The 23,892-nt window shown below is 41.1% G+C and overlaps 1 protein-coding gene across 1 annotated transcript; it reads left to right on the top strand.

Annotated features, from left to right (window-relative positions):
• Positions 1-9,504: 9,504 nt before the first annotated feature.
• LOC307181159 (uncharacterized protein) lies at positions 9,505-21,042 on the top strand (the record flags this gene model as incomplete). Its single annotated transcript, XM_079946599.1, has 2 exons — positions 9,505-10,093; positions 20,275-21,042. Coding segments are annotated over 2 exons (672 nt in total), but the record flags the coding sequence as incomplete, so codon positions are not given.
• Between the last annotated feature and the right edge of the window lie 2,850 nt (positions 21,043-23,892).

The following is a 23,892-nucleotide window of genomic DNA, read 5'->3' as shown; positions in this document are numbered from 1 at the left end:
TCTATGTGCATGTGTAGAAAAGCAGGTTGAGAGATATGGAAGCATGAGTTAGACAGGGTTCAAGATTTTAAAAGTAGTTATGTGTAGGTAGTGAGGTTAAGGCCCATTTGATTGAAAATATTGCATATTTTTACATCAATTGTTATGATGACCAGATTCCTATGTAAATAAAATTATAAATAGCTATACATACTCGTATGTGTAATGTATAACCAAAAGATATATAGTTTTATATATGTATTATATTTATATTATATAATACAATTATACTAATACATTATATATTGTGTTATATAGAATATATTAACTATAGTGTATTATATCAGATAATAATAATTATATATTTATATATTATGATATAATTGTTTTAAAATCAATATTACAGGATATATCATATTAATATTATGAACATATTAACCATAGAAATACATTTCATTACTCATATATTTTGTATATAATATATGCTAGGCAAAAATATATATTAATATAATACATAATTGTTATACACTAATATAAATATTAGTATATTACATTTATACATCAATATAATATTTAATATTGGTATATTTATATTATTTTTAATATATACATAGCTAATGCTCTTTAAAGCCATCTGCTACAAGTAGAATAAGACCAGGAGTATGGCCAAAGCAAATTGTAAAAATATTAGATTACTTATATTCATTTTTATGTCATTCTCCTGGAATCTGCATCTGGCTATTAGAGAGGACACACAGCAAAATCAACAAAAAGTGCCCAGGACATAGGATCCTTTCTTCATTGGAACCTCAAAGGAAACACAGTGCTATTTAGTCCCCCTTCAAAGAGCCAAGAGCAAACCTTGAAGCACCCAGTAAAAGCCAATTCAAACAAAAAAGCTTTTCCACTTAAACTGGAAAACGTTAAGTTCCCAAGAGGCCCCCTACATCAACCACTGAAGCTCATTTGGCAGTAAAAACCGAACAACAAGAAACGCAAAACAATAGGTGTTTTACCAAAAACACAAAAAAGCAGCTAATTAGTGTCTTTCCTGTTTGAGAGAAGGGGGTGGGAAGTGGGCAGAAGACCTGATAGGAAAGATAAAAAGAAAAGGAAAAGGAAAATAACAGTTTCCAGTTTGACACTCAAGCTGTCTTCTGCATCCATTTCGTCAAGACCACCAAGTCAATGTGGAGGCTTTTTCCTCCTTCCCTTTTCTTTTCATGAGACCGATCACAACCAGCACTGCAGATTCCATCCAATTAAGGAATGCTGTTGCCTACAGGTGTGAATGAGCTGTGAGTAAAGTACTGAAGTAGAGGACACCTAAAGTGAAACGATTTCATGAATGTCCACGTGGCTGAGCAGCAAGTTAACCTTTCATAGATGTGCTAAAGAAGAAGAGTTGGGTTTTATTTTATTTACTTTTCCCTGGACTGTGTTGAATGACTATCATCGACAAGTTCAGGCTACTTTTTGCTGAGGATTAATGCACTGGGAGAGCTGAGAGAACACTCAACAGTAGAGCTGTCTTTTTCTTGACCAGTTCACCTTAGTTTCCCAAACTCTAAGTCTTTCCCTAATTCTTTCTCCTTTTTATTGTAGTAAAATGAACATAACACAAAATCCACCATTTTGATCATTTTACAATTCACTGTACCATTCAGTGGAATTTACTACTGTCACAATGTTGTGCAACTATCACCACTGTCCAACTACAAAACATTTTCATCACCCCAAGAGGAAACATACACCCATTTTGAGGAGTCATTCCCTATATCCCTCTCTTCCAAACCCCTGGAAACCACTAATGTATAATATTTTCCGTGTGTATGGATTTGCCACTGCTGGACATTTCATATAAATGGAAGCATACAATATAGAGCCTTTCGAGCCTGACTTCTTTCACTTAGTTGCATCCATGATGTAGCATGTATCATTAATCCATTCACTTTTATGGCTGAATTCCCTGATCCTGTTTTCTTCATACTGTTTGAATACAAAATTTAAAATAAGTTGAGAGTGAAGCTCTGTTTGAAGGGCACATCTACGAGGCCAACTCTTTTAAAAAAGGTGAAAAGGGAGATATTGTTGTGAAATGATAATCGTTGAGAAGCCTCAGCCAATTTGATAATGAAAAGTTTGGGAAATGTTGCAAAAAATTATCTGCTTTATATTAAAAGCCTTTTAAGCAAGGATTCAGGAGATTGTCTGTTTCTTGCAGGTAACTTAAATGAGTCAGAAGGAAATAACTGTGCTTTAAAACAGATTTTGAAAGGATTCTATTTATTCTTAATAGACAAATGGGAGTACAGGTAGTTCACATCCAATATGGACTCCCTGTGCAAACACTGTTTATCGTTTTAGCCACCACTATCAAATTATATTTCTTGAGAGTAAGGCAGCTCAATTCCTGCATATTACTTTTTTTCCTGCATATTACTTTTTAAAATTCATCTATCAAATTATCAGATTCATCAATCCATTAATACAGTATAAACAAGAGATGTTCATGTTTCAGTGCAGTTCAAATATCAGGTATAAAGAACCACCAGCAAGAAAAAGAATCCTATATCTCTTGCCAGAATGTGGTCAGCTCTGGGGTGCTTTGCTAGCTGAAACACACTTTCATTGTTAAGAGGATAGAGGCTGTTTAAGAGGGATGAGAGCCAAAAAGTGTTAACTACGTGTATGTGTTAAGAACAGTGCTAGGTTATCTCATATTCTATATCAGCCAAGGCTCACCATTTTACATATGTGAAAAGCGAAGTTAAAAGTGTTTTAGTAGGGCTTCCCTGGTGGTGCAGTGGTTAAGAATCTGCCTGCCAGTGCAGGGGACGCGGGTTTGAGCCCTGGTCCGGGAAGCTCCCACATGCCACGGAGCAACTAAGAGCATGCGCCACAACTACTGAGCCTGAACTCTAGAGCCCGTGAACCACAACTACTGAAGCCCACACACCTAGACCCCGTGCTCAGCAACAAAGAGAAGCCACCACAATGAGAAGCCCGCGCACCGTAACAAAGAGTAGCCCCCGCTCACCGCAACTAGAGAAAGCCCGCGCATGGCAAGGAAGAGCCAACGCAGCCAAAAATAAATAAATAAATCTATTTTTTTTTAAAAAAGTGTTTTAGTAACTTACTAAAAGGCACGCAATCAGTAAATCTGAGCAAGAATTCAATCCCAAATCTGTCACACTGAAGTTTAAGCTAATACATGAGATTAATAAAAACAGCATTAAATTAAAAGTTCAGAGATATTTTTAATTTCATACTCTTTCACTAACGCTCTTTGGAGATAAATCATTTCTTTTATATGGGCCTTAGTTTTCACAACTATCATAGTTGGAAGCTTGACTAGATGATCTGTATGTAGTCTTCCAATTCTAAAATGTTCCACTCATTTGGATTCCTACAATAATTGCCCTTGCGATACATGCATGCTGCCACCAAGTAGCCGTAGAGACTATTAGTTCCTTTTATATCCCTAGTGGGGAGTGCATTTTGACATCAGACTTACCAGTCAATAGTACAACCTGTTACTATAACTATAAAATAACAAAATAATCTGGTATTATTTCCTGTAAAGCAGAAGCTTTACATTGTCTGTGCATCATATCAGAATCACCTGTAGGTTTGTTTGGTTGTGTTTTAACATCTTTATTGGAGTATAATTGCTTTACAATGGTGTGTTAGTTTCTGCTTTATAACACCTGTAGGTTTTTAAACATAGAGGAAATGCATAACCCATTGAATGAGAATCTTCAGAGACAGGACATGGGCATCTGGATTTTTGGGCTCCCATCATCCGTTTATTTTATTTTATTTTATTCTTTGCCTATGTACAATATTTGTCACATCCTCTTGAATCTTTAAATGTTTCTTTTTGTTTTAAAATTTTAGAATATTCCATAATCTTCACCTACTTTTCATAAGGTGTTATCTGTTATGTTTATTCGATCTTCTGCTTCTCCTGGTTGTCTTCTTTTTTTCCTTTTTTTTTTTGGCGGGGGGGGGGGGGGGGCCCTGCCTCATGGCTTGCAGGATCTTAGTTCCCTGACCGGGAATTGGACCCCAGGGCCCCAGCAGTGAAAGCGCCAAGTTCTAACCACTGGACCACCAGGGAAGTCCCAAGACTTCTGTTTTAAATGACTTTTTTTCCCACTCTAATTCATTCCTGGGATCAGTTTCATGTTTGAACATTAAACCAACCTTGCATTACTAGAATAAAGCTACTTTGATTGTGATATATGATTGTTTTACATACCATGGATACAGTTTGTGCTTCTGTTTACACATTTTGCATGCATGTTCAAAAGAGAAACTGGCCTGTGATTCTATTCTTGTAATATTCTTTTTAGTTTTGATCTGAAGCTTATGTTGGCCTTATAAATATTTGAGCAATATATACTTTTCTGTCTCCTGGAAGATTTTTATGTAAGATTACCAATATTTCTTCCCTAAATATTTGGAAGAATTTACTTGGAAAGCCATTTATCCCTGGCAATCATTTTCTGTAAAGGTACTTAATTATACAAACAACTTTTGCAGTAGATATAGGTTTTTGAGATATGTTTTCTTTCTTGGGTTAGTCTTGTTAGCTTGCATTTTTAAAGAATTTGTCATTTTCGATGAATTTTCAAATTTATAAATATAAAATTGTCATAATTTTAACAGCTTTATTGGGATGTTATTTAAATACCATAATTTCAACACTTTAATGTATACAATTCAGTGGTTCTGAGTGTAACCACTAAAAGACTTGGGTAAGCATCACAACAATCCAATTTTAGATTTCTGTCCCCCCACAAAAAACCCATTACACATTAACAAGCTTTTTTCAATCTCCTCAACCCTCTCAGCCCTAGGCAACCACTCATCTACTTCCTGTCTCTACAGATTTGCTATTCTGGGCATTTCATATAAATGGGACCGTACAATATGTGATCTTTTGTGAGTGGCTGCTTTTACTTTACATAATGCTTTCATGGTTCATCTATGTTGTAACATGGATCAGTAGATCGTTCCTTTCTATAGCTGAATGCTATTCTATTGTATGGATATTCCACATTTTGTTTATTCATTTATCCAGTTGTCATTTGAATTATTTCCACCTTTTGTTTTTAGAAATATGCTTCTATGAACATTCACGTACAAGCTTTTGTGCAGACATAAGTTTTTATTTCTCTTAGGTATATATTTAGTACTGGAACTGCTGGGTCATAGGGTAACTCTATGTTTAACACTTGCAGGAACTCTCAAGCTGTTTTGTAAAATGGCCGCACCATTTTACATTCCCACCAGCAATGTATGTGGGTTTCAATCTCTTCTCTTACAGCCTAGCATGTCATCTATGCTGGAAACGTTTCACATGTGGTTGAGCAGGATGAGTATTTTACTCTTTGGTTGAGTGTTCTGTAAACATTTATTAGGTCTTGTTAATTCATAGTCTTGTCCAAGTCTTCTATATCGTTGTTGATCTTCTGCCTAACTGTTCTATCCATTATTGACTGTGGAGTACTGAAGCCTCTACCCAATGTTGTGCAATTATCTATTTTTTCCTTCAATTCTTCATGGATTTTGGTATTTTCTTCTTCGTGTATTTTGGTTTTACCTTATTCAGGGCAAATAGGGTAAAGATTTTTGTATCTTCCCTTTCTTTATCATAAAATGTCCCTTTTCATATCTAGTAACTTTTTTGTTTGTTTTAAAGTCTATTTTTTCTGGTATTAGTATAGCCACTTCAGCAATGCTTACGGTTGCTATTTGCATGATGTATATTTTTTCATCCTTTTACTTTGTACACATTAGACTTTTGAATCCAAGGAGTGTCTCCTATAGAAAACATTTTTTAATACCCAGTTCGACAATATATGCCTTTTGATTATACTGTTTAATTCATTTACATTTAGTTTTTATTATTGATATGGTAGGATTTATTTATGTCTATCATTTTACCTTTGGTTTTCTACATGCCTCATGTTTTTGCTTTTTTGTTATTGTTCCTCCAGTTTCCTTTTATAGTAAGTAGATATTTTCTACCGTAACATGTAATTCCTTTAATGATTTTTAACCACATTGTTTGAGTAATGGCTGCACTAGGGCTTATGTAATACATCTCAGAATCTCTTCAGATTTTTACTAGGTTCATTCCAGATAGAAACAGAAACTGTACTTTTATAGAGCTGTATGCCTTCCCCTCTTTTTTGTTTTTATTACATTTATATATGTTACATACTTAACAACATATTATTATAATAATTACTTCTCACAAGCTTATTTTTTCAAAGAGCTTAGAGAAGAAAGTTGAGCAAATAAATATTTTTGAGTTTGTCCGGTTAATCTATTTACCATTTCTGGTTCTCTTCCTTTCTTCCTGCGGATTCAGCTTATGATCTACTGTCATTTTTATTCTAACACAGCTTTGTTCTCACTGCCTTCGTTGTGCCATATCATCAAATATATGATTTTTTTATGTTATATAGAGAACAATCCAAATATAGTCATATTGTTTAGACACTTACTTTTTAAATTAGTTAAGAGAAGAAAGGAGAAGAAATTTGAAATTACAGTATCTTTTATAATTCTCTCCACAACTGCTCTAGTCAGCATTCTTTGTTTTGTTTGTATGGCTTGAGTTACTGTCTGCTATCATTTGAAGAACTTCCACTAGTATTGCTTGTGAAGCCCGTCTGCTAACAATGAACTCACTCAGTTTCTGTTTCTGTTTCTGAGTTATGGTGAAGTATTGATGATAAGTTGTGGAGTGGTAGGAAAAACTAAAATGCGATGTGCTGTATGATGTATGTTTCACTGAAGTGTCTTGGTCAAATTCTAATGATTTATGATAGAAATCACATAAAGCAAGCATCACAATTCTCCAGGAATGTTCTGTAGAATGCTAATGTTAATGATGAATATGTGATCCCAAATCTTTCACTTGTATTGACCTTATCTCAGTAATTCTTCTCCCAACAATGCCGTAACTAGAGTTGAGTTCTAAAGTGTACCTTCCTCTTTTCCAATAGAAATGGTCCCACAATTTCAGAAAGTTCTCAAAGGTGAAAAAGTGCACACGGCGTTTATCACGTTTGCAAATGCCAATGAAAATGCTAAGGTAACACTGTCCAAAATGCAATATTCTTCTGTGAGGGCACCCAACTTTAAACAAATACACATATTCTAAATACAGCTTAGATCTGTGACATGTTTTGGCCAATGAAGTGTGAGCAGACATGATGGCCTTCAATGAGCAGCAGAGGCCTTAAATGGGCTTGTGCAGTTGGGCTCACCTCTTATGTTTCAGTGAACTTTGTGAGAAGACAGGGCCTGGGAGCTGCGGCCTCACAGTTGGGCTCCAGAGGAAGATGTGTGTTACAGACCTCAAACTGACCCAAAACACGGAGCAAAACCAGCCATCTAGAGGTCTAAAAGAGGGCCACTGCAGCTAGCCAATAGGTCCAAGAAAAATAAATTCTTGTTTATGGAACTGAGTTTTGGGTCGATTTGTTCCAAAGCATTATCACAGCAAGAACTGACTAACACAACATCCTCCAAATCATTGTTATGTAAATGGCTGCCACCATGCCTACAAGTAAGGCAATTGTGTACTCAAATTGTGAGAGTTCTTGAACTCTTGGTGCCTCTCCAACACAATGTACATGGCTAAATTTCCACAAATAAGTTCACTAATATACCACAGAGATCTCCCTAAGCTTTTATTAAATGTAATGCAAAGTTTATTCTTTTCATTTTCTGCTTCTACATAGTTAAAATGCTTTTTGTCAATGTAAAATGGCTCTTACCTTTTGGCTTCTGTCGTGAGAGTCTTTTGAACTCTGAAACACTGTAGGATATCACCTATAAATGGAATCTAAAACATACAACAATTGAACGAATATAACAAAAAAGAAGGAGAGTCACCGATATAGAGAACAAACTAATGGTTGCCAGTGCGGAGGGGGAGGAGGGGGCAATACAGGGGTGGGGAAGTGAGAGATGTAAACTACTGGGTGTACGACAGGCTCAAGGATGTATTGTAGAACACAGGGAATATAGCCAATATTTGGTAATAACTGTAAATGTAAAGTAACCTTTAAAAAAGATATAAAATTTTTTTAAAAAAGAAATCTTACTTAAAATTCGAAACAATTTAAATGTCCATCAACAGGAAAATGCACATATAAATTATTGGATTTCCCTACATGGGAATCCTACGTAGCGAGGAAAGTACATGAACTAGACAGATCTTTACGTGTCAGCATGGATGAACCTTGCAAAGATAACGCTAAATAAAGCAAGTAACAAGAGAAAACAAAATAAAATACGATATGCAGTTTAAGAATACTTAAACATGTAGCCTACATAGAAAGACATCCATGCCACTGATGGAGACCAAGTTCAGAAGAGTGGTTACCCAGGGTCAGCTGGGGAATTGCTGTGCTTGGGAAAGTGGTCACACCAGAGACTCTTCAACAGGAATGGTAATGTTTCACTTCACACACTGGCTGGAGGACGGAGGAGTGTCTGCGGTGTTATAATGTGAGCACGCTGCATGTAAAAGCCATTGCTGACCACATCTAGGGGAACTGATGAGTGGGAGCTGGTAGTGGGTGGAGGCATCCAGAAGGTGGTGGTAGAAGAGGAACATTGTACACGTAACGCCTAAGGCCTGACCAGAGGACGACCATTGCTCTAGAAACTGGACACAAATCCAACTTCTACGGCCAATCCTAGAAGACAAACTGAGGCATATTTAAAATTTTAACACTTTATGTGCGCAAAAATAGATTCAATTCACGCACCACAAAGCGGAAGAGGTGAGGAGCACTCCAGCCACAGGAGCTGCAGAGATGTTTATTTTAAAAGGGCAGAAGCAAAGCAAGGAAACGAGTGATTTGCTATGGCTTTAACGCCTAGTTGGTGGTTTGTGACTGGGTGTCCTCAGCGGTGTTCGTCACCCTGAGGCGCTGACAGGCTTAGATTTGGGTTGGTTTAAGTGGGCGACCGCATCGCTAGAGCCACCGCAGGCTAACGGCCTCCTTGCAGGGTTAATTTACTAACACCAATTGTCTGAGTCCTTCCTCTTACTCAGTCACTTCACTTCCTACGCCTCACTTTCTCTTCTGCAAAGTGGATATTCAGTAGTAAATTCTCTGTGGAGGTGTCAGTACAAAAAAAGTGATTATTAGGAACCACGATCATGTCCTGAATGCACGGAACACGTCACCGTTTGCCAACCACCGTGTCAAGCCAGCAGAAACGACAGAAATTAAGAGCTCTCCGCAGAAATTCACACACCCGTGCACCAGGTAAGGGACCACAGGCAGACGTTCACTCAGCCTTTCCTGTGTCCCTCACGGAGTTCACGCTCTCTTCTGGGCGGGGCGAGCACAGACACTTAGCGGGAGTTTAACTACTTTTAAAATGTGCTGATACAACCATGTCTCACTTTTGTTTGGATCAGTCAGCAAACGCTTTTTGGAAACCCCAAATTCTCCACACCTCCTACCTTTCACGCTCCCCTAGTCTCGAAGCTGCCGACACCGCTCCTCAGGCCGCGTCGTCAGGAGAGGCGGGTCTGCGTGCGGACGCACGGCGAGCTCGCAGAAGTCCTCGAGCCCCGCCCCCACGGGCCCGCCCGGAGGCTTAAACCGCAACCGCGCGGCTCGGGAGGGCGTTGATGCCCGCGCCAACACCAGGCCGCGCGTGGGCTCCGGAGCGCGGCATGGAGGGCCCGGCCTAGCTTGGGCCCGTGGCCCTGTGTCTTCGGGCCGCAGCCGCCGGGCGGTGGGCGCCCGAGGGGCCGGGAGGCGAGCCGGGGCCCCCAGGCGGGTGTGGGCATCCTGTCTGCAGCCAGCGTCCCCGAGGCCGCGCTCAGGCCGTGAACACTCGGTGAAGCTGCGCCCGGACAGCGCGGCCGACTCCTTCTCGCGCTCTGAGGACCTGTGCGCGCTGCAGGACTCGGTGCCTCTGCCCTCCGTGCGGGCTTCCCTGAGGGAGGGCCTGCTGGACTTAACGCCTTCTGCCTCCGCGGGTAGACTGGGCGCCGCTCCTGAGCACCCTCTGCCCCTGATCTGTATCCAGAGCTTCTTCCAGCCACGGCTTGTCGAGACAGGTTTGTACTTCCCGCTTCCAGGGGCCCTCGTGTGGGCGGTGAGAAGCGGGGTTTTAAATGGTTAACGGTGGAGGGTGGGCACTGGAACCGGTGCCCAGTGACCGGGTGTACGTGCACTGGACGGGGCGTGCGGCCTAGGACTCCTGCCAGCTCGGTGACCCCGGCCGAGTGCCTTAAGGCTTCAAGGTCTCAGTGTTCTCATCTGTAGCATGGGCTTCACAGGACCCAGCCTCTGTGGCGGTTACAAGGATGCACTGTGTTAATGCTTCTAGACTCTACAAAGTAGAACACTTAGCACAGTTTGGAGCATCGTTAATTGTTGCACAGATGTTACCTGGTCTGTTGAATGACTTTGCCTGGTACACACCAAAGCGATTAGGAAATGGATATATCCCAGCTTCATTTCCTTTCCATTCAAACAGGGCTCAGGAAAAAAAAATTTTTTTCAATAGGTGTATCATATATAGTGAAAAGAGCACCGGTGTCAAGGCAGCTTAGGGTTTGAATTCCAGGGCTTATGCTCTCTGTGGCCTGGACAGGTTTCTTTTGCACTACAATCCCCACACTTGTAAAATGACATTAAAAACCACTCTTTCTGTGGGTTCTTAGAATTAATTAAGCAGGTTATGTGTGTAAAGTATCCTGGCACTTGAATGAGATGTCAGAACCAAGGGCTGCTGGAGACGATGCTTCTGCCCTAGGTAATCTTCCCTTCTGCTGGGCAGCAAGTAAACACAAGCACAGGAGTCAGTGCTCTGGAAGAAGTGAGTTCTGCTGCTACAGAGCACAGAATCTCTTTTTTCTTTGATTTAATTTTTATTCTATATTGGAGGATAGTTGATTTACAATATTGTGTTACTTTCAGGTGTACAGTAAAGTGATTCAGTTATACATATATCCATTCCTTTTCAGATTCTTTTCCCGTACAGTTTGTTACAGGATATGGAGTAGAGGTCCCTGTGCTATGCAGTAGGTCCTTGTTGATGATTTTATATATAGTCGTGTGTATATGTTAATGCCAAACTCCTAATGTATCCCTCCCCGCCATCTTTCCCCTTTGCAGAGCACAGAAACTTGGAAGGGAAAGTTCAGGGTAGGATTCTTGGAGGAAGGGCTGTCCTCTCTAAGGATATGTAGAAGCTCCTGGGGTGGCAGGAGAAAGCAGTGTGTGTTGAAGTTTGAGAAATGTAAGAAAATATGGCAAAACTAATGTACAGGGCTGGAACTCAGGGTTTGGGAAAGAAATGAGAGTTAATACTGAAAACTTAGTGGGGCCCAACAAAAAGGCGCCTTGTTTGTCCTGTCAGATGTTTGGATGTTTATCCTGAAGGCTGCAGGAAACACCAAAGAACAGTGAAATGGAATTCTGGTTTAGAGACTCACTTGGACCTCCATGTGGAAGGCAGTTGATTGGGTGCAGGGTGAATTGTAATCTAAGGGTCCCACTTAAGTTATAAAAGGTGGGACCGGGTTTTGCAGATCTGAGAGAGAATGGGTGAGGCCTGGTGACCAGTTAGAAAAGGGAGGGCAGCAAGCGTGGGTGACAGTTTACAGCTGCATCTTTTTGAGAGATACAGAGCACAGTAGAAAGGGATTGGGGGTGGTGAGAGGATCTTCCTTCATCTTCAGTGCTTTAGAGGGGCCTGGTAGACAGGTCTGGGCCCAAGGTACAGATGTGGGCTTTTGGGAGGACAGGTGTTTGAAGGCATGGTAGAGACTTAGGTTAACCACAAGAATATCCAAAGGATCATAGGTCTGAGAGTTTTTTTAAGTGAGTATATTTGAGGATGTTTATAAGCTGAGAGAAAGTAGCCAACAGAGGAAGGGTGTAAAGATCTAGGAGAGGAAGTGATTGTTCATTTGTTTTTGAAAAGCTGAACACTTGTCGTGTGCCTGGCCCGTTTCTAGGATGTGGGGTTCACACCATCTGTTACCTCTTCTGCAAGGACAGTTCAATTCATGCCCTGGTGAACAGAAGTCAGATTATTCTTTGCATCCCATTCAGGTGTAAGAACTGTTTTGTACCTCGGAAGGGAAGCAAGCTGTATCATTTGGTCACCTGCTGATGATAATAGCATTGGCTGAGACCTGACCATTTACAACGAAGGCACTTCTGTAGGTAATAAGTTCCAGGAGGGCCCGAACTGAGTATGTCTGTTTCAGCATTTAGCATGGTTTAGCATCTGAGAGGCCGGTACATTATTGGCATATAGTAGACTTAAAAATGAATATTTGTGGATTGTCTGAATGAGTGGATGTGTGTGATTCACCTCCTATTTGCAGGTCCTATGCCCTGCAATGGATTTTCAGTGTCAGGTTGTGACAGTATTTATGATGGGGATTGGCATTGTTCCCTATCTAATGGATAAAGATTACACATGAAAGGACTTTACAGTGACATCTCAAAAGCCTCATAGGAATTACTTAACAAAAAAATAAAATTGGATTCTGTATAATTTTTAATTTGTAAGCTGGCCAGAACACTGGTATTTCAGCCAGTCCTCTGGTAGTTCCGATGACGTCCCCATGATCACCCAGGCATAATCAGAATGGCTTTAGGATTTGGGAGCCAAAATGTTCCTCAGTATTTACGGCTTTGCTCGTCCATTTAAGAAAATGGACTATTGAAAAAATAGCTTCAGACACAATATGGCATTTTATGATTTAGCATGAAATCTGAGAAATATAGAGGTTATCTGAAGCCTGCAATGGTAAAGTTCCCTCTGCTATTGAAGTTATTGTCTTTAAACAAACATTCTACATCACTAATGCTATATATATATTTTTTATGATATTCAGGTTAATTTCCTGTTCTCTCTAAGGAAGTAATTGGTTGCTTGGTATGAGAGATGGTGTGGCTTCCAAAGGTGAAAAGTATTATTTTGTTGTAATTTCCAGCTACCTAAGGATGGGAGAGGCCCAGGACACTGCAGTCAGTATATTATGTGGAGCAGGTTATATTGTGGTTTATTTATGAACTTTTACATGTTTATTTTCTTCTTTGCGGTACGCGGGCCTCTCACTGTTGCGGCCTCTCCCGTTGAGGAGCACAGGCTCCGGACGCGCAGGCTCAGCGGCCATGGCTCACGGGCCTAGCCACTCCGCGGCATGTGGGATCTTCCCGGACTGGGGCACGAACCCGTGTCCCCTGCATCGGCAGGCAGACTCTCAACCACTGCGCCACAAGGGAAACCCACATGTTTATTTTCTATGCAAGTTTGTGTGCTCCTTTTTGAGTTTTGGTAGATAAGTGTTTTGTAACTTTGGAATACTTGGAGTTTTATATATATATATAACTTATATATATATATTTTTTTAACGTAGTAGTTAAAGCCGTGGAGAGTGTACTAGTCTACCTAGGTTCAAATTCTGGCTTTACCCTATGAATTCCCTGTGGCTTCCTCTGCTCACCTATTAAAATGGAGGATAATAAGACTGCTGTGGTGAGTTACTTACTAAATGCTATTTAAGCATTTGCTATAATGATCCTGTATACTCGAAGGCAAGGAACTTGCCCCTTGATTGTCTCTGTATTCCTAGTGTTTAAGAATTCCTAGTGCTTTCCTAGTGCATTGTCTTAGGATAGAAATAGCTCAGTATAGTTCTTCTCACTATAAAGTACTGTTACGTTGAAAGTCTTTGCTTATGTACTAATAATCTATGACATATCTGCTGAGGACAAGGAAAGGAATAGTTTTAAAACTGCAATGGATAACAAAAGATTATATGATGTAATGCCTTTATTATGTAATTATAAAACTAACAAATGATCATGGTAGAAAATTTGAAAAACTCCTAGACAAAAGAGAGGTCAACAAAATTTGGAGTAACTTTCAGAGTGTAGAGTTGTCCATGAATATTAGTGCTTTCATTTTTTCTAGGACTTTAAGTCGACTGCTTCTTAAGAATGTATTCCTGATATTTTACTTTAATGATGTTTTCATCATGGGGACACACACACACACAGAAATCTGTCAAAAAAAAAAGGCATGTAAATCACTGATGTTTCAGATAGCCACATGAAATAAAGTGAGAAAGGTCAACAAGCTGAAAGAATGTGGAGTAGCATCTCCTTAATTGCTTACATAACTCTGATAATTACCTCTTTGTGGATAAAGTAATTAATGGGGAATCTAATTCAAGAAAAATGTATGAACTTCAAGCCTTCTCAAAGCCAAGTATTTCTTTCCACAAAAGGTTACTTTCCACGGCCGTGCTTCCTTATTACCAGACAGGGAAAGAGTATTGTATGGCAAAGGGTCTTCCTGAAGGAGGGTGCTTCCCACACTGATTGTCATAAATGACTTCGGAATTACTGTTGCTGTATTACCAAAATCTTAAACTAGGATATTTTTGACAAATGCGGTTCTTAGTTAATTTTTAGAGCTACAAACTGTCAGATGGCTCTGAAATAACAATTGTCTGGCTATTCTTCACGGTGATCACAATATGGTAATGACCTTGAGGTATCACTAAAAAGCAGGAAGGTGTGAGTCTTCCTTTGGTTCCGGAGTGAAATGGGAGTTGGAGTTGGAGTTGGAAAAGAGGCCCACAACCAAGTGATAGAGAAGGAAATGTGAGGTCATTGGTGAAAAACCAGGTTGAAGTTAAGGGGAAGAGGCATGAGGAAATGGTCAACTGTTACAGTATTACAAAGATCATCAAGGAGCATATCCATGAATGTGGTTTGTATTGCAATCTGCTGAAAAAGAGACAAATATCCTGGCCTGGCCTTCATGGAGATTATATTTTGTTGATTCTGATAATAGATTATTGTTGAAAAGGGCCTCCTATAAATTATAACCATGCAAAGGCAGCAAGATAAATTTATTTTTCTTTATGTATGTGTTTCTCATTCCTACTCACTTCTCTCTTAGGTGAAGAGAAAATCACACACACAAAAAATGTCAAGTCTCAGCTATTCCTTTTCAAAATAATTTTTTTCCAAATTCCAGTGGAGGCAATAGGTTAACTGTTAAGATTTGTAAGCCTCAAAAAGCTAGATTTTTACAAAGTGTAGCAAAATTTTATTACATAAATAATAGATTTGGAAAGAATATATGATGAAGAAAATTTGGCAAAAGCTGGCTTTTCTTCCGTGAATGACTTCACTGTGTTGGGAGAAGAGGCAGAGAAGAAATCAAAGTAATTAAACATGGGGTGAGTTTTCCTGATAGGGGACTCTAGTGCTTTAAAATAGACTAGATAATCCTAGAGATAATCTGAGGGTAGAACAGACCAATGCCTCATTTCCAATCTGGTACCCTGGAAGAAAACAGTATATTTTCTTTGAGGTCTTGAGAGGTTTTTCTTCAGTTTTGTTTTGGTTTTGGTTCATTTTGTAATCAACCTTATTAAGGTATCATTTACATACAATAAAATGCAGACATTTTTAGTCAACGGTTCAGTGACTTTTAATTAATGTATACATTTGTTTAACTACCACCCCCATAAAGATAGATAACAATCCTAAAACCCTAGAAAGTTTCCTCCTAGGCTTTTGCAAAAGTATCCCCATCTCCCACCCCAAGGCCACCACGGATCTGTTTTTTATCTTTAGAGATGACTTTTGCCCAGTTTAGAATTTCATGTAAGTTGAATAATACAGTCGGTGCCCTTCTGATCTGGCTTCACTTGCTCAGCATATGGTTTTTGAGATTCATTCATGTTGGGATGTTTTAAACCAGGACTTTAGCCTGGGTGGCTGATGTTGTCTGAAGGCACCTATAGGTACATCTGAGTCTCTGGCATTGTCACTGTCTGTTCTTGGCTCCGTATTTTCAACTTTACTAAAAACCACAAGGTTGAAGTAAGGAAGATCATTGTCAGTATAATGGAGGTGAAGTGGGTTCTGTTATATAATATTCTCAGCATAAATTGACCTGCTTGGAATCATTGTGTTGGTAATCAACAAGGATACTCTTCCTCCAAAAGCCTTGATACTATAAAACTTCTAAAGGACGCTGTCGTAGGACTCTTTTAGTTTTCATTTTTTGGGAAACATTTCTGGAAAAATCAAATGCTCACAACCTGAAAGAAGCAATTATTCACCTGAAGGCTAACTCTGCTAAAGTTGAGTTGTCTGACCTCTACATGCTGATAGAACCCAAATAGCCTTGCAAAACAATGCTCTCTTATTGGATATAAGCATATAGATTGTTTAAGATGGACGTGTATACGCAGTAAAGTGAAAAAACAAAGAATCTTTGAGTTTCCCTTGCTGGTTTTTTTTATTTTTTCATTTAAGTTTCTATAGCGTATGCTAATAGTTCAGGGAAACCTCAATTTAGTTTTAGGTCCACTCTACATAAATGTTGAAGTACTCCATACCCACCTTTTTTCTACCTTCCTTCTTTTCTTCCATCTTTCCTTTCTAACTTCTTATAATCCATTATACTTAATCCTGCATTTGCTGAGGTGGCAATTAGTGTAGGAAAATTGAAAGCACTGTGAAATTTTGCTGTTCAGAATGCATGTTGACCAAATTCTATATTGAGAAAAGGTCTGAATTTACCCAGAGTAACCCTTTCTCAGCGTCTTTGAATAAAGGCCATAGAAAGTGGGCTATATATAATATCCTGACAGGTATGTAGAACTCATAGCAATTGCCCTAAAGAGCTTACCTAGCGTAGATGCATATGAATGCATTTAATGATTGTTTTATTGGCAGCAGTGCCAACATACACAGTCTGTTTTGTTTTATATCATTCTCATTACCTGCTGTTTACCACTGTATACATTGCTAATGGCGTGGTTTCTATGGCTTGTGAATTTCACGGCCAAATAATATGTAATTTATTGCACACTTCAGTGTAGAAGATGGAGACTCCATAACTTTTCATGTGCTCTTTGCCGCTTTGGAATGTATTACACTGAGATCAGGCAAAGTAATAAATTTATTTCAAATGTGCGTGATAGCTAAACATCAATTAGGACTGATGGGCAATATTTCTTCTTCCAGCAACATAACAGTTTTTAAAGACTAAGCCACTGAAGGTGGAGTTACTGAACATGGGACTCAGTTCACTGGGATCCTACTTAGAAAAATAAAGGACAACTTGGATTGGATATGTGTGGCTTATTCAAGTAGTAACTAATCAGCTACATCTTGGTGAACTTAATTTGTCACAATCGTTTGGTATTTTATTAACTCTCTTCCCCTTCTTCCCCCGACTCTCACGAGAACGGATCATGAGTATCTTAAAACATACTAAGTCGTCTTCCATCCCTGTTAATCTAACTACAGAAGCACACTTTCCTTATCGAATGCAACTTACTGTCTTTTAGAGTAGCTGTGGTTTTAATTCTCTACAAAATTAAAACCAGCAAAGAGAAACATTTTCAAGGAGCCACACATTGTAGAGCTTTAGAAAGAAGACTTTAGAATTAAGGGCAAATATATCGATTTATAGCTAAAGCACCTGAGGCCTAAAGTAGGCAGGTAACCATCAAGGTCAGGGAAGGGGTTGAATATCAGGTTTCAAGCTGAGAAAGAGTCTACAGGGACTCAATCTGAGCAGGTCAAAAACCGAAAGGAGATCACGAATGTTCTGGGAAGGCTGGCATCTGGCCTCCAGTGTGGGATTCAGATGGGGAGTGGTTCCTGGGGGAACTGAGCTTCTGCAGTAGGCAGAGAAGTCCACCTCCCCTCCGGAAAGTGCCACTGACATCAGGGAGTTGAGGGGAAAGAGCAATGAATTCCAGTCCACCTGAGAAAGCAGGCCAGACTGATTAACTCTGAATTTAGGCTTATTTCAGATACTTCTTGAGAAAGAACTTGGACAAGAGCAAGTCCCACGCAGCCTCTTTTAAATCCATGCCCAGTATTTTCTGGTGGAGCTGCTTAAACCCTCCAAGTGACTCCAGTATTTTAATTTCACTCTGTATTTAATTCCGACAGTTCTATGATTGATTATTTAATGGGAAAATAACTAGGGTCACAAAAGAGTGTGAATGTATTTTACAGGATGAGGATGGGTGGAGTGGAGCAGTCTGGAACAGGACACCAATAAAAAGGGATCTTGGTAAAGAAGAACGTCTATTAGAAATGGACAGGAATTCCCAAGGGAATTAGTGCCTGACACCACGCCCTTCTCTCTGCATGTTTAGAAGCTAGTTTCTAATTTTATTTTCATAGGAGATGTCCCTGTGATGAACTGTCTTTAATTCCATACTATTTATCACATGGACATATTGTGAAGTTTGTGTGAGAGAAAGCAAGTATTAGAATTTGTCTTGCAAGCAGCTATAAGCACTGCCTGTAACAGTCTAGGATAGAAGGAAAAGGAAAGGAAGGTGGAAACAAAGGAGAAAGACAGCTAATGATGCTGGAGTCTCTCGCTAGGATTTGTGGTATCTCGTTTTGAAACTAAGTACAGAAAGTCAGAACTTGACTGATTGTTTCTTGATCACGGTTTGTTTTCATTTTTGCTTTTTTCTTGCTCTCTCATCAGTTATTCCAGCCAGTGCCATGTCATTTTCAGTTTCAGTAAGCATGCCTGTCTTGTTTCCATTTGCATTATTCATGCAAACGTTGATTGAACTGATGACCCCGAGTTATCACGGAAACATTAGATGCACTTGTGGATACATTTCTTAATTTTAGAAAAAAATTCCCGAGTGAAGGTTAAAATAACTCCTCTTCAATTTGTCAGTTAAAAAAACTTCTCCTAACATACAATACCTCATTGCCTAACAATGCCAGATAAATGAAGAATTCCTATGTATTCATGAATGCAGGCTAGTCTGTATATCTTTTGGCAGGTATGACCGTTACCGAGGGTAATGGCCTTGTTTGCTGGCCATGTCCTGTCTCCTAGAAAGTTGTACTTTCCATTTTCTTTCAGTTGGTCCATTGGATATCAGAGGTGAATTTATAAAACTATACTTCCCTTTACACTTACTTTGTTTTGTTTTGTTTTGTTTTACTTGAAGTATAGTTGATTGACAATGTTGTGTTTCAGGTGTACCGCCAAGAGATTCAGATATATATATTTCTTTTTCAGATCCGTTTCCTTTATAGGTTATTACAAGGTATTAAATATAGTTGCCTGTGCTATACAGCAGGACCTCGTAGTTTATCTACTTTATACATAGTATACACTTACTTTGTGTGATCCACGCTGGTCAGACCACATAATTATTTTCACATCTGATATAATTTTTTCAGGTCCAACCTCAAATCTTTGATGAGAAGATATTTTAAAATAAGTTTAGCATGTGTGTGCTCTAAATCCAACAGTAGTTATTAGAGATATGATTTTGCACTAGGTATTCCTCTCTTTTTTGTTCTTGGCCAACCCATTGAAAATTAGTTTTTATTTTCTGGTTGGTTTGCTAGATGTTTATGACTATAATAAACGGGTTAAATTTTCTCTTATATCTTAAAGCACAATCTGAATTAGCAATGGATATTGTGCTATACATAGGGGCTGTGATATAAATATAGTTTCTAACTTCAAAAACATATAGCCTAGAAGGGAACACAGACACATATGCAGCAATTATGGCAACTGCATTTGTTTACTAAGTGAAATAGCACTGAGATGGATAAAGTGCTAGCAAGCCTTGAACAGGCAAATCAGCTTCAAAAATAGATGCGCAGTTCTTTAAAAATCTTTTTAACATTTTTCTGGCTACATGTAGAATATAACTTAGCATAAAAACGGTATGGGTTTGAGGATATGGGGAGGAGGAGGGTTAAGCTGTGACAAAGTGAGAGAGTGGCATGGACATATATACACTACCAAACATAAAATAGATAGCTAGTGGGAAGCAGCCGCTTAGCACAGGGAGATCAGCTTGGTGCTTTGTGACCACCTGGATGGGTGGGATAGGGAGGGTGGGAGGGAGACAAAATAGGGAGGGGTTATGGGGATGTATGTATATGTATAGCTGATTCACTTTGTTATATAGCAGAAACTAACACACCATTGTAAAGCAAATATATTCCAATAAGGTCGTTAAAAATAAATTAAGTAAAAGAAGACTGACTCATCCAATTAAAAAAAAATTCTCTCATCCTGGATTCAAGAGAAGGGATGAAGTAAAAGGATGAGGAAGAACAAGAAGAGGAAATGTGAGCCTGGAGAGGGTAGGAGGAAGAGCAGAAGGCAAATAAGTGTATGTGCTTCCCTTGCCATCCCTGACTTTTTTTTTTTTTTTTTTTTTTGGTGCTTCAGGAAAACCCAAAAGCCAGAGGAGAGCACAGAGGTGCTCACCACTGCATGTGAACAAAAAGGTGGAGAGAAGAGAATGGTGGTAATCTGCGCAGGCAACTGGAGGATGACCTGAGTGCATCTCGCCAGGAAACGGTCCCCGTTCCATAGAAGCCCTGAATATGCCAGGCTCTTATGTTTAGATGGGGGGCCGAAGGCATCTGTGGGGTCACCACATACATCACTCCTGGAGGTGTTGTTCACATTGTGTTCTTTGTAAAGAGTGTCCCTGGTGAGGTTCAACATCTCCCTCTGCAGGACCCAGCCTTGCCCTCCCAACCCGCCGAGGTCAGCAGGCAACATCCCCAGTTAATCACCAAGTGTGGTGAGATATCTGGAGTGGCCCTGGTACCCCCCAGTTCAGGCGTCCTGGGGAAAGGGTGAGGAGGACAGAGGCACCGGGGCTTCTTCTCACGCAAGCAGACAGCTCACCTGGCCCAGCGCTGCTGCATCCCTGTGGGCACGCGGTAGCCCTGGCATCCGGTAGGGGACACTGCAGGATCCACACCTGGCTGGGATTTGCCCACCCCCTGGGGACCCCTCAGCCTCTGTGGAGCCCCACTGAAGGGCCTGGGTCACCTCATGGCACCATTTCTCAACCTGAGGTTCTATAGATTTTCCATAGATGTGTTAAAATTGAATACAACACACACACACAAAATGAAGGCAATTCAAAGCAATGCTAATTTAGGATGAGTTAAAGGGCCAGGATTCCAAGTTAATTATGATCTTAAAATTAGATAACAAATACATCTGGTTTTATTACACGCTGAAAAGCAGTGTCTTCTACAAACTTTTCATGTTGGGATACAGCAAAGCTATAGAATTTATGATTCTATGACCACAGCATCAGGATATTTTTAAATTAAAAAGCACAGGCAAGTTTGGCTGGGGTGTTAAAGAAAGAAAAATGATTCTTAGGGGAAAAGGGAACATTGCGGTTCTCTGCCCACTTCCACTGTGCTGATCTCATGATGGGCCGTGTTGCGTGTGGGCTGGAGGGACAGGGTCACTACTCCCACCTGTGTCATCAGACCTCCCACTCACAGCGCCCAGGTGGGAGGGACCCACACTTTTCACCCTGGAGCCCCAGAGCCTCCCCTTTCCTCTGCATCACTTTCACTGTTCAGGGGACCAGTCACTTGAACACCGCCCGGCCAAATGCCCAGGTTAAATCGCCCCTGTAGGACAGGTCTCTCTGCTACCAGAACACACTTGGCAAAGAGCAGCAAAGAGGCCCCAGTGCCCTGGGGATGTGAGCCCTGGGGATGTCAGGGCCCAAAGTCACTTGCAGGGTCTGAGTAGCCCCCCTGGGTCCCACACACCGACCCCAGGGAGCCCACCTCCCCACTGACTCCAGTCCCTGCCTTTGTGTGGCAGGTTCTGGTCTGACACCTGTGAGGACTGTGACCTGGAGGCCTCAGCCTGAGACTCAGAGGGGATGGAGCTTGTGCAGTGTCTGGCAGCTTAAATGAGACACGAGTCCAAGGAAGGAGGGCCGCCTCTCTGCTCCCCCTCTGCTCCTGAGTCAGCTAGTGAGTGCCGGTTACTTCCTGTCGGAGCTGTACAGATTTAGCATAAATTTTAGATACATGTCTTACTTTTAACAGTGAAAGGCTGTTACATCAAGCAAAATTGATCTCCTCCTCGGTTTTTTTTTTTTAAACATTTCTATGTAAGATAACACACAAGTACAGAAAAGCACCCTCCGCAAAGGGAGGGCTCAGTGAATTACAGTGGGCGCTCCACTCTGGGGAGCAGTAGTTTTTCCCTCTGTGAAAGCCCAGATGCTTCTGAGAAGCTCCTCTCAGCTTCCTTACTCTGGCCCGACCTCCACAGCGGAAATCCCAAAGGGACTGGATTCTCCCAGCCCTCCAGCACCCTCCACTACTTTCTGATTGTGCTGCCACACTCATTTTGAGTTATTTGTGTGTAAATCACTGCACTTGGAATATACGTGGAGTAACTGATTTCATTCTTATAACCGAATAAGTCAGCACTTATTCTTCTCCCCTTCTACAGGAGGCAGCCAGGGTGCTGGGGACATCCTGTATATTGAACTGTGTGTTGGTAGCAGATGTGTTTATATTTACAAGAAACCATAAAGCTCTACGCTTAAGATCTGTGCCCTGTACAATACACCAAGGAAACTTCAATTAGAAAGAGATGCCAAAAAAATTTCCCCACAAAACAAACTTCAGGGCCAGGTGGCTTCCTCTGATTTCTACCAAACATTTAAGACAGAAACGATGCCCGTCTCCTACACACTCTTCCAGAGAACAGATACAGAGGGAACACACCCACACTGCTTTCATCGGACCAGGAGAATACTGATGTCGTACCCGCAGCAGATATTACAGGACAGGAGAAATTACAGGCTAAACACTTCTGAATGTCGATGTCAAAATCCAAAAGCAAATATTAGCAGTCTAAATCTAGAGGTTTTCAGAAAGGAAGGAAACTAGGGTTTCGTGGCGGTATTTCCAGTGGTTGATGTGGACAGGATCACTGGGTGTTTGGGTGCTGCCTGGGAACGTGGAGAGAAGGGACAATGCCATCGGGTTAGTGGAATGAACATTTGGTGACAGAGATTAGGAGGGCCTGGGTCATCCTCAGAGACAGTCCTGGGATGGGGTCTCTAGGCTGTGGCTATGGAGGGGTCCCTCTAGAAGGGCATGGGCCTCTCTCCTGTGCCACTGCAGGGTCTAGGGATGGATGAGGAGTTTGTAGGGGCTGGATTTTGATGAGGAAGGATGAGCAGGGAAGGTGCGCCCTCAGAGCCAGTGCAGCCACGGCCCCTCCCCAGCCAGGCCGTAGCCCAGGCTACTCCGACAATTGCTCACATCAATAGTCAGGCGACAGTGGGGCACGCCAGCTTCACCCACTAAACCACCAAGCACAGCCCAGCAGGCCACTGTCCTCATTAATCAGCACTACCTGTGCATCCAGGGCTGGTTGTTGAAGACCAAGCTAATTTGTTAGAGACGTGCCATGTGGGCAACTGGCTTGGAGAGACCAGGGCTCTGAGCCACGTGGAGACAAGCCGACCACTGGTCAGACCACCAGGAGGCTCACCCAGTGTGTGAAGACGCTGAGGGAGGAGGGACGTAGATGGGACCCCCTGATCCTTCAAGGGACCTTCTTTCAGGGATATTTAAGAGCTGTGGGGTCAGGGATCAACATGTAAGGGAGGCAGCGGGTCAGGCATGGGCCCTCCTGTTGGCTCAGACCCCTCCTGTCCTTGGAGCAACCATGGGGCAGGCAGGAGGATTGGGGTCATGGAGGGAGGGGAGCCCTGGGCTCAGGGGTCCAGAGCACCATCTAGAGGATTCAGGGGTTCAGGGATTTCTGTCCCAGGGAACCAACTACATTCCTGTCCCACATCCATCTGTCATCAGCTTTGCGACTCCGGGAAAGTCACTTAAAATCTCAACATTTTCGTGCCATGTACCATAAAATATGGTTCACAGCACCTGCCATGAGTTCCCCACGGGGCTGATGTGGGGATCACAGGAGATGATGACAGATATTCTTCACAAGCTCTAAAGCATCACACCCATAACCTTCCCCACTCCCCTGCCC

This window comes from Stenella coeruleoalba (assembly GCF_951394435.1).
Source record: "Stenella coeruleoalba genome assembly, contig: scaffold_404, whole genome shotgun sequence".
NCBI lineage: Eukaryota > Metazoa > Chordata > Mammalia > Artiodactyla > Delphinidae > Stenella > Stenella coeruleoalba.
This window is presented reverse-complemented; position numbering and strand designations above follow the sequence as displayed.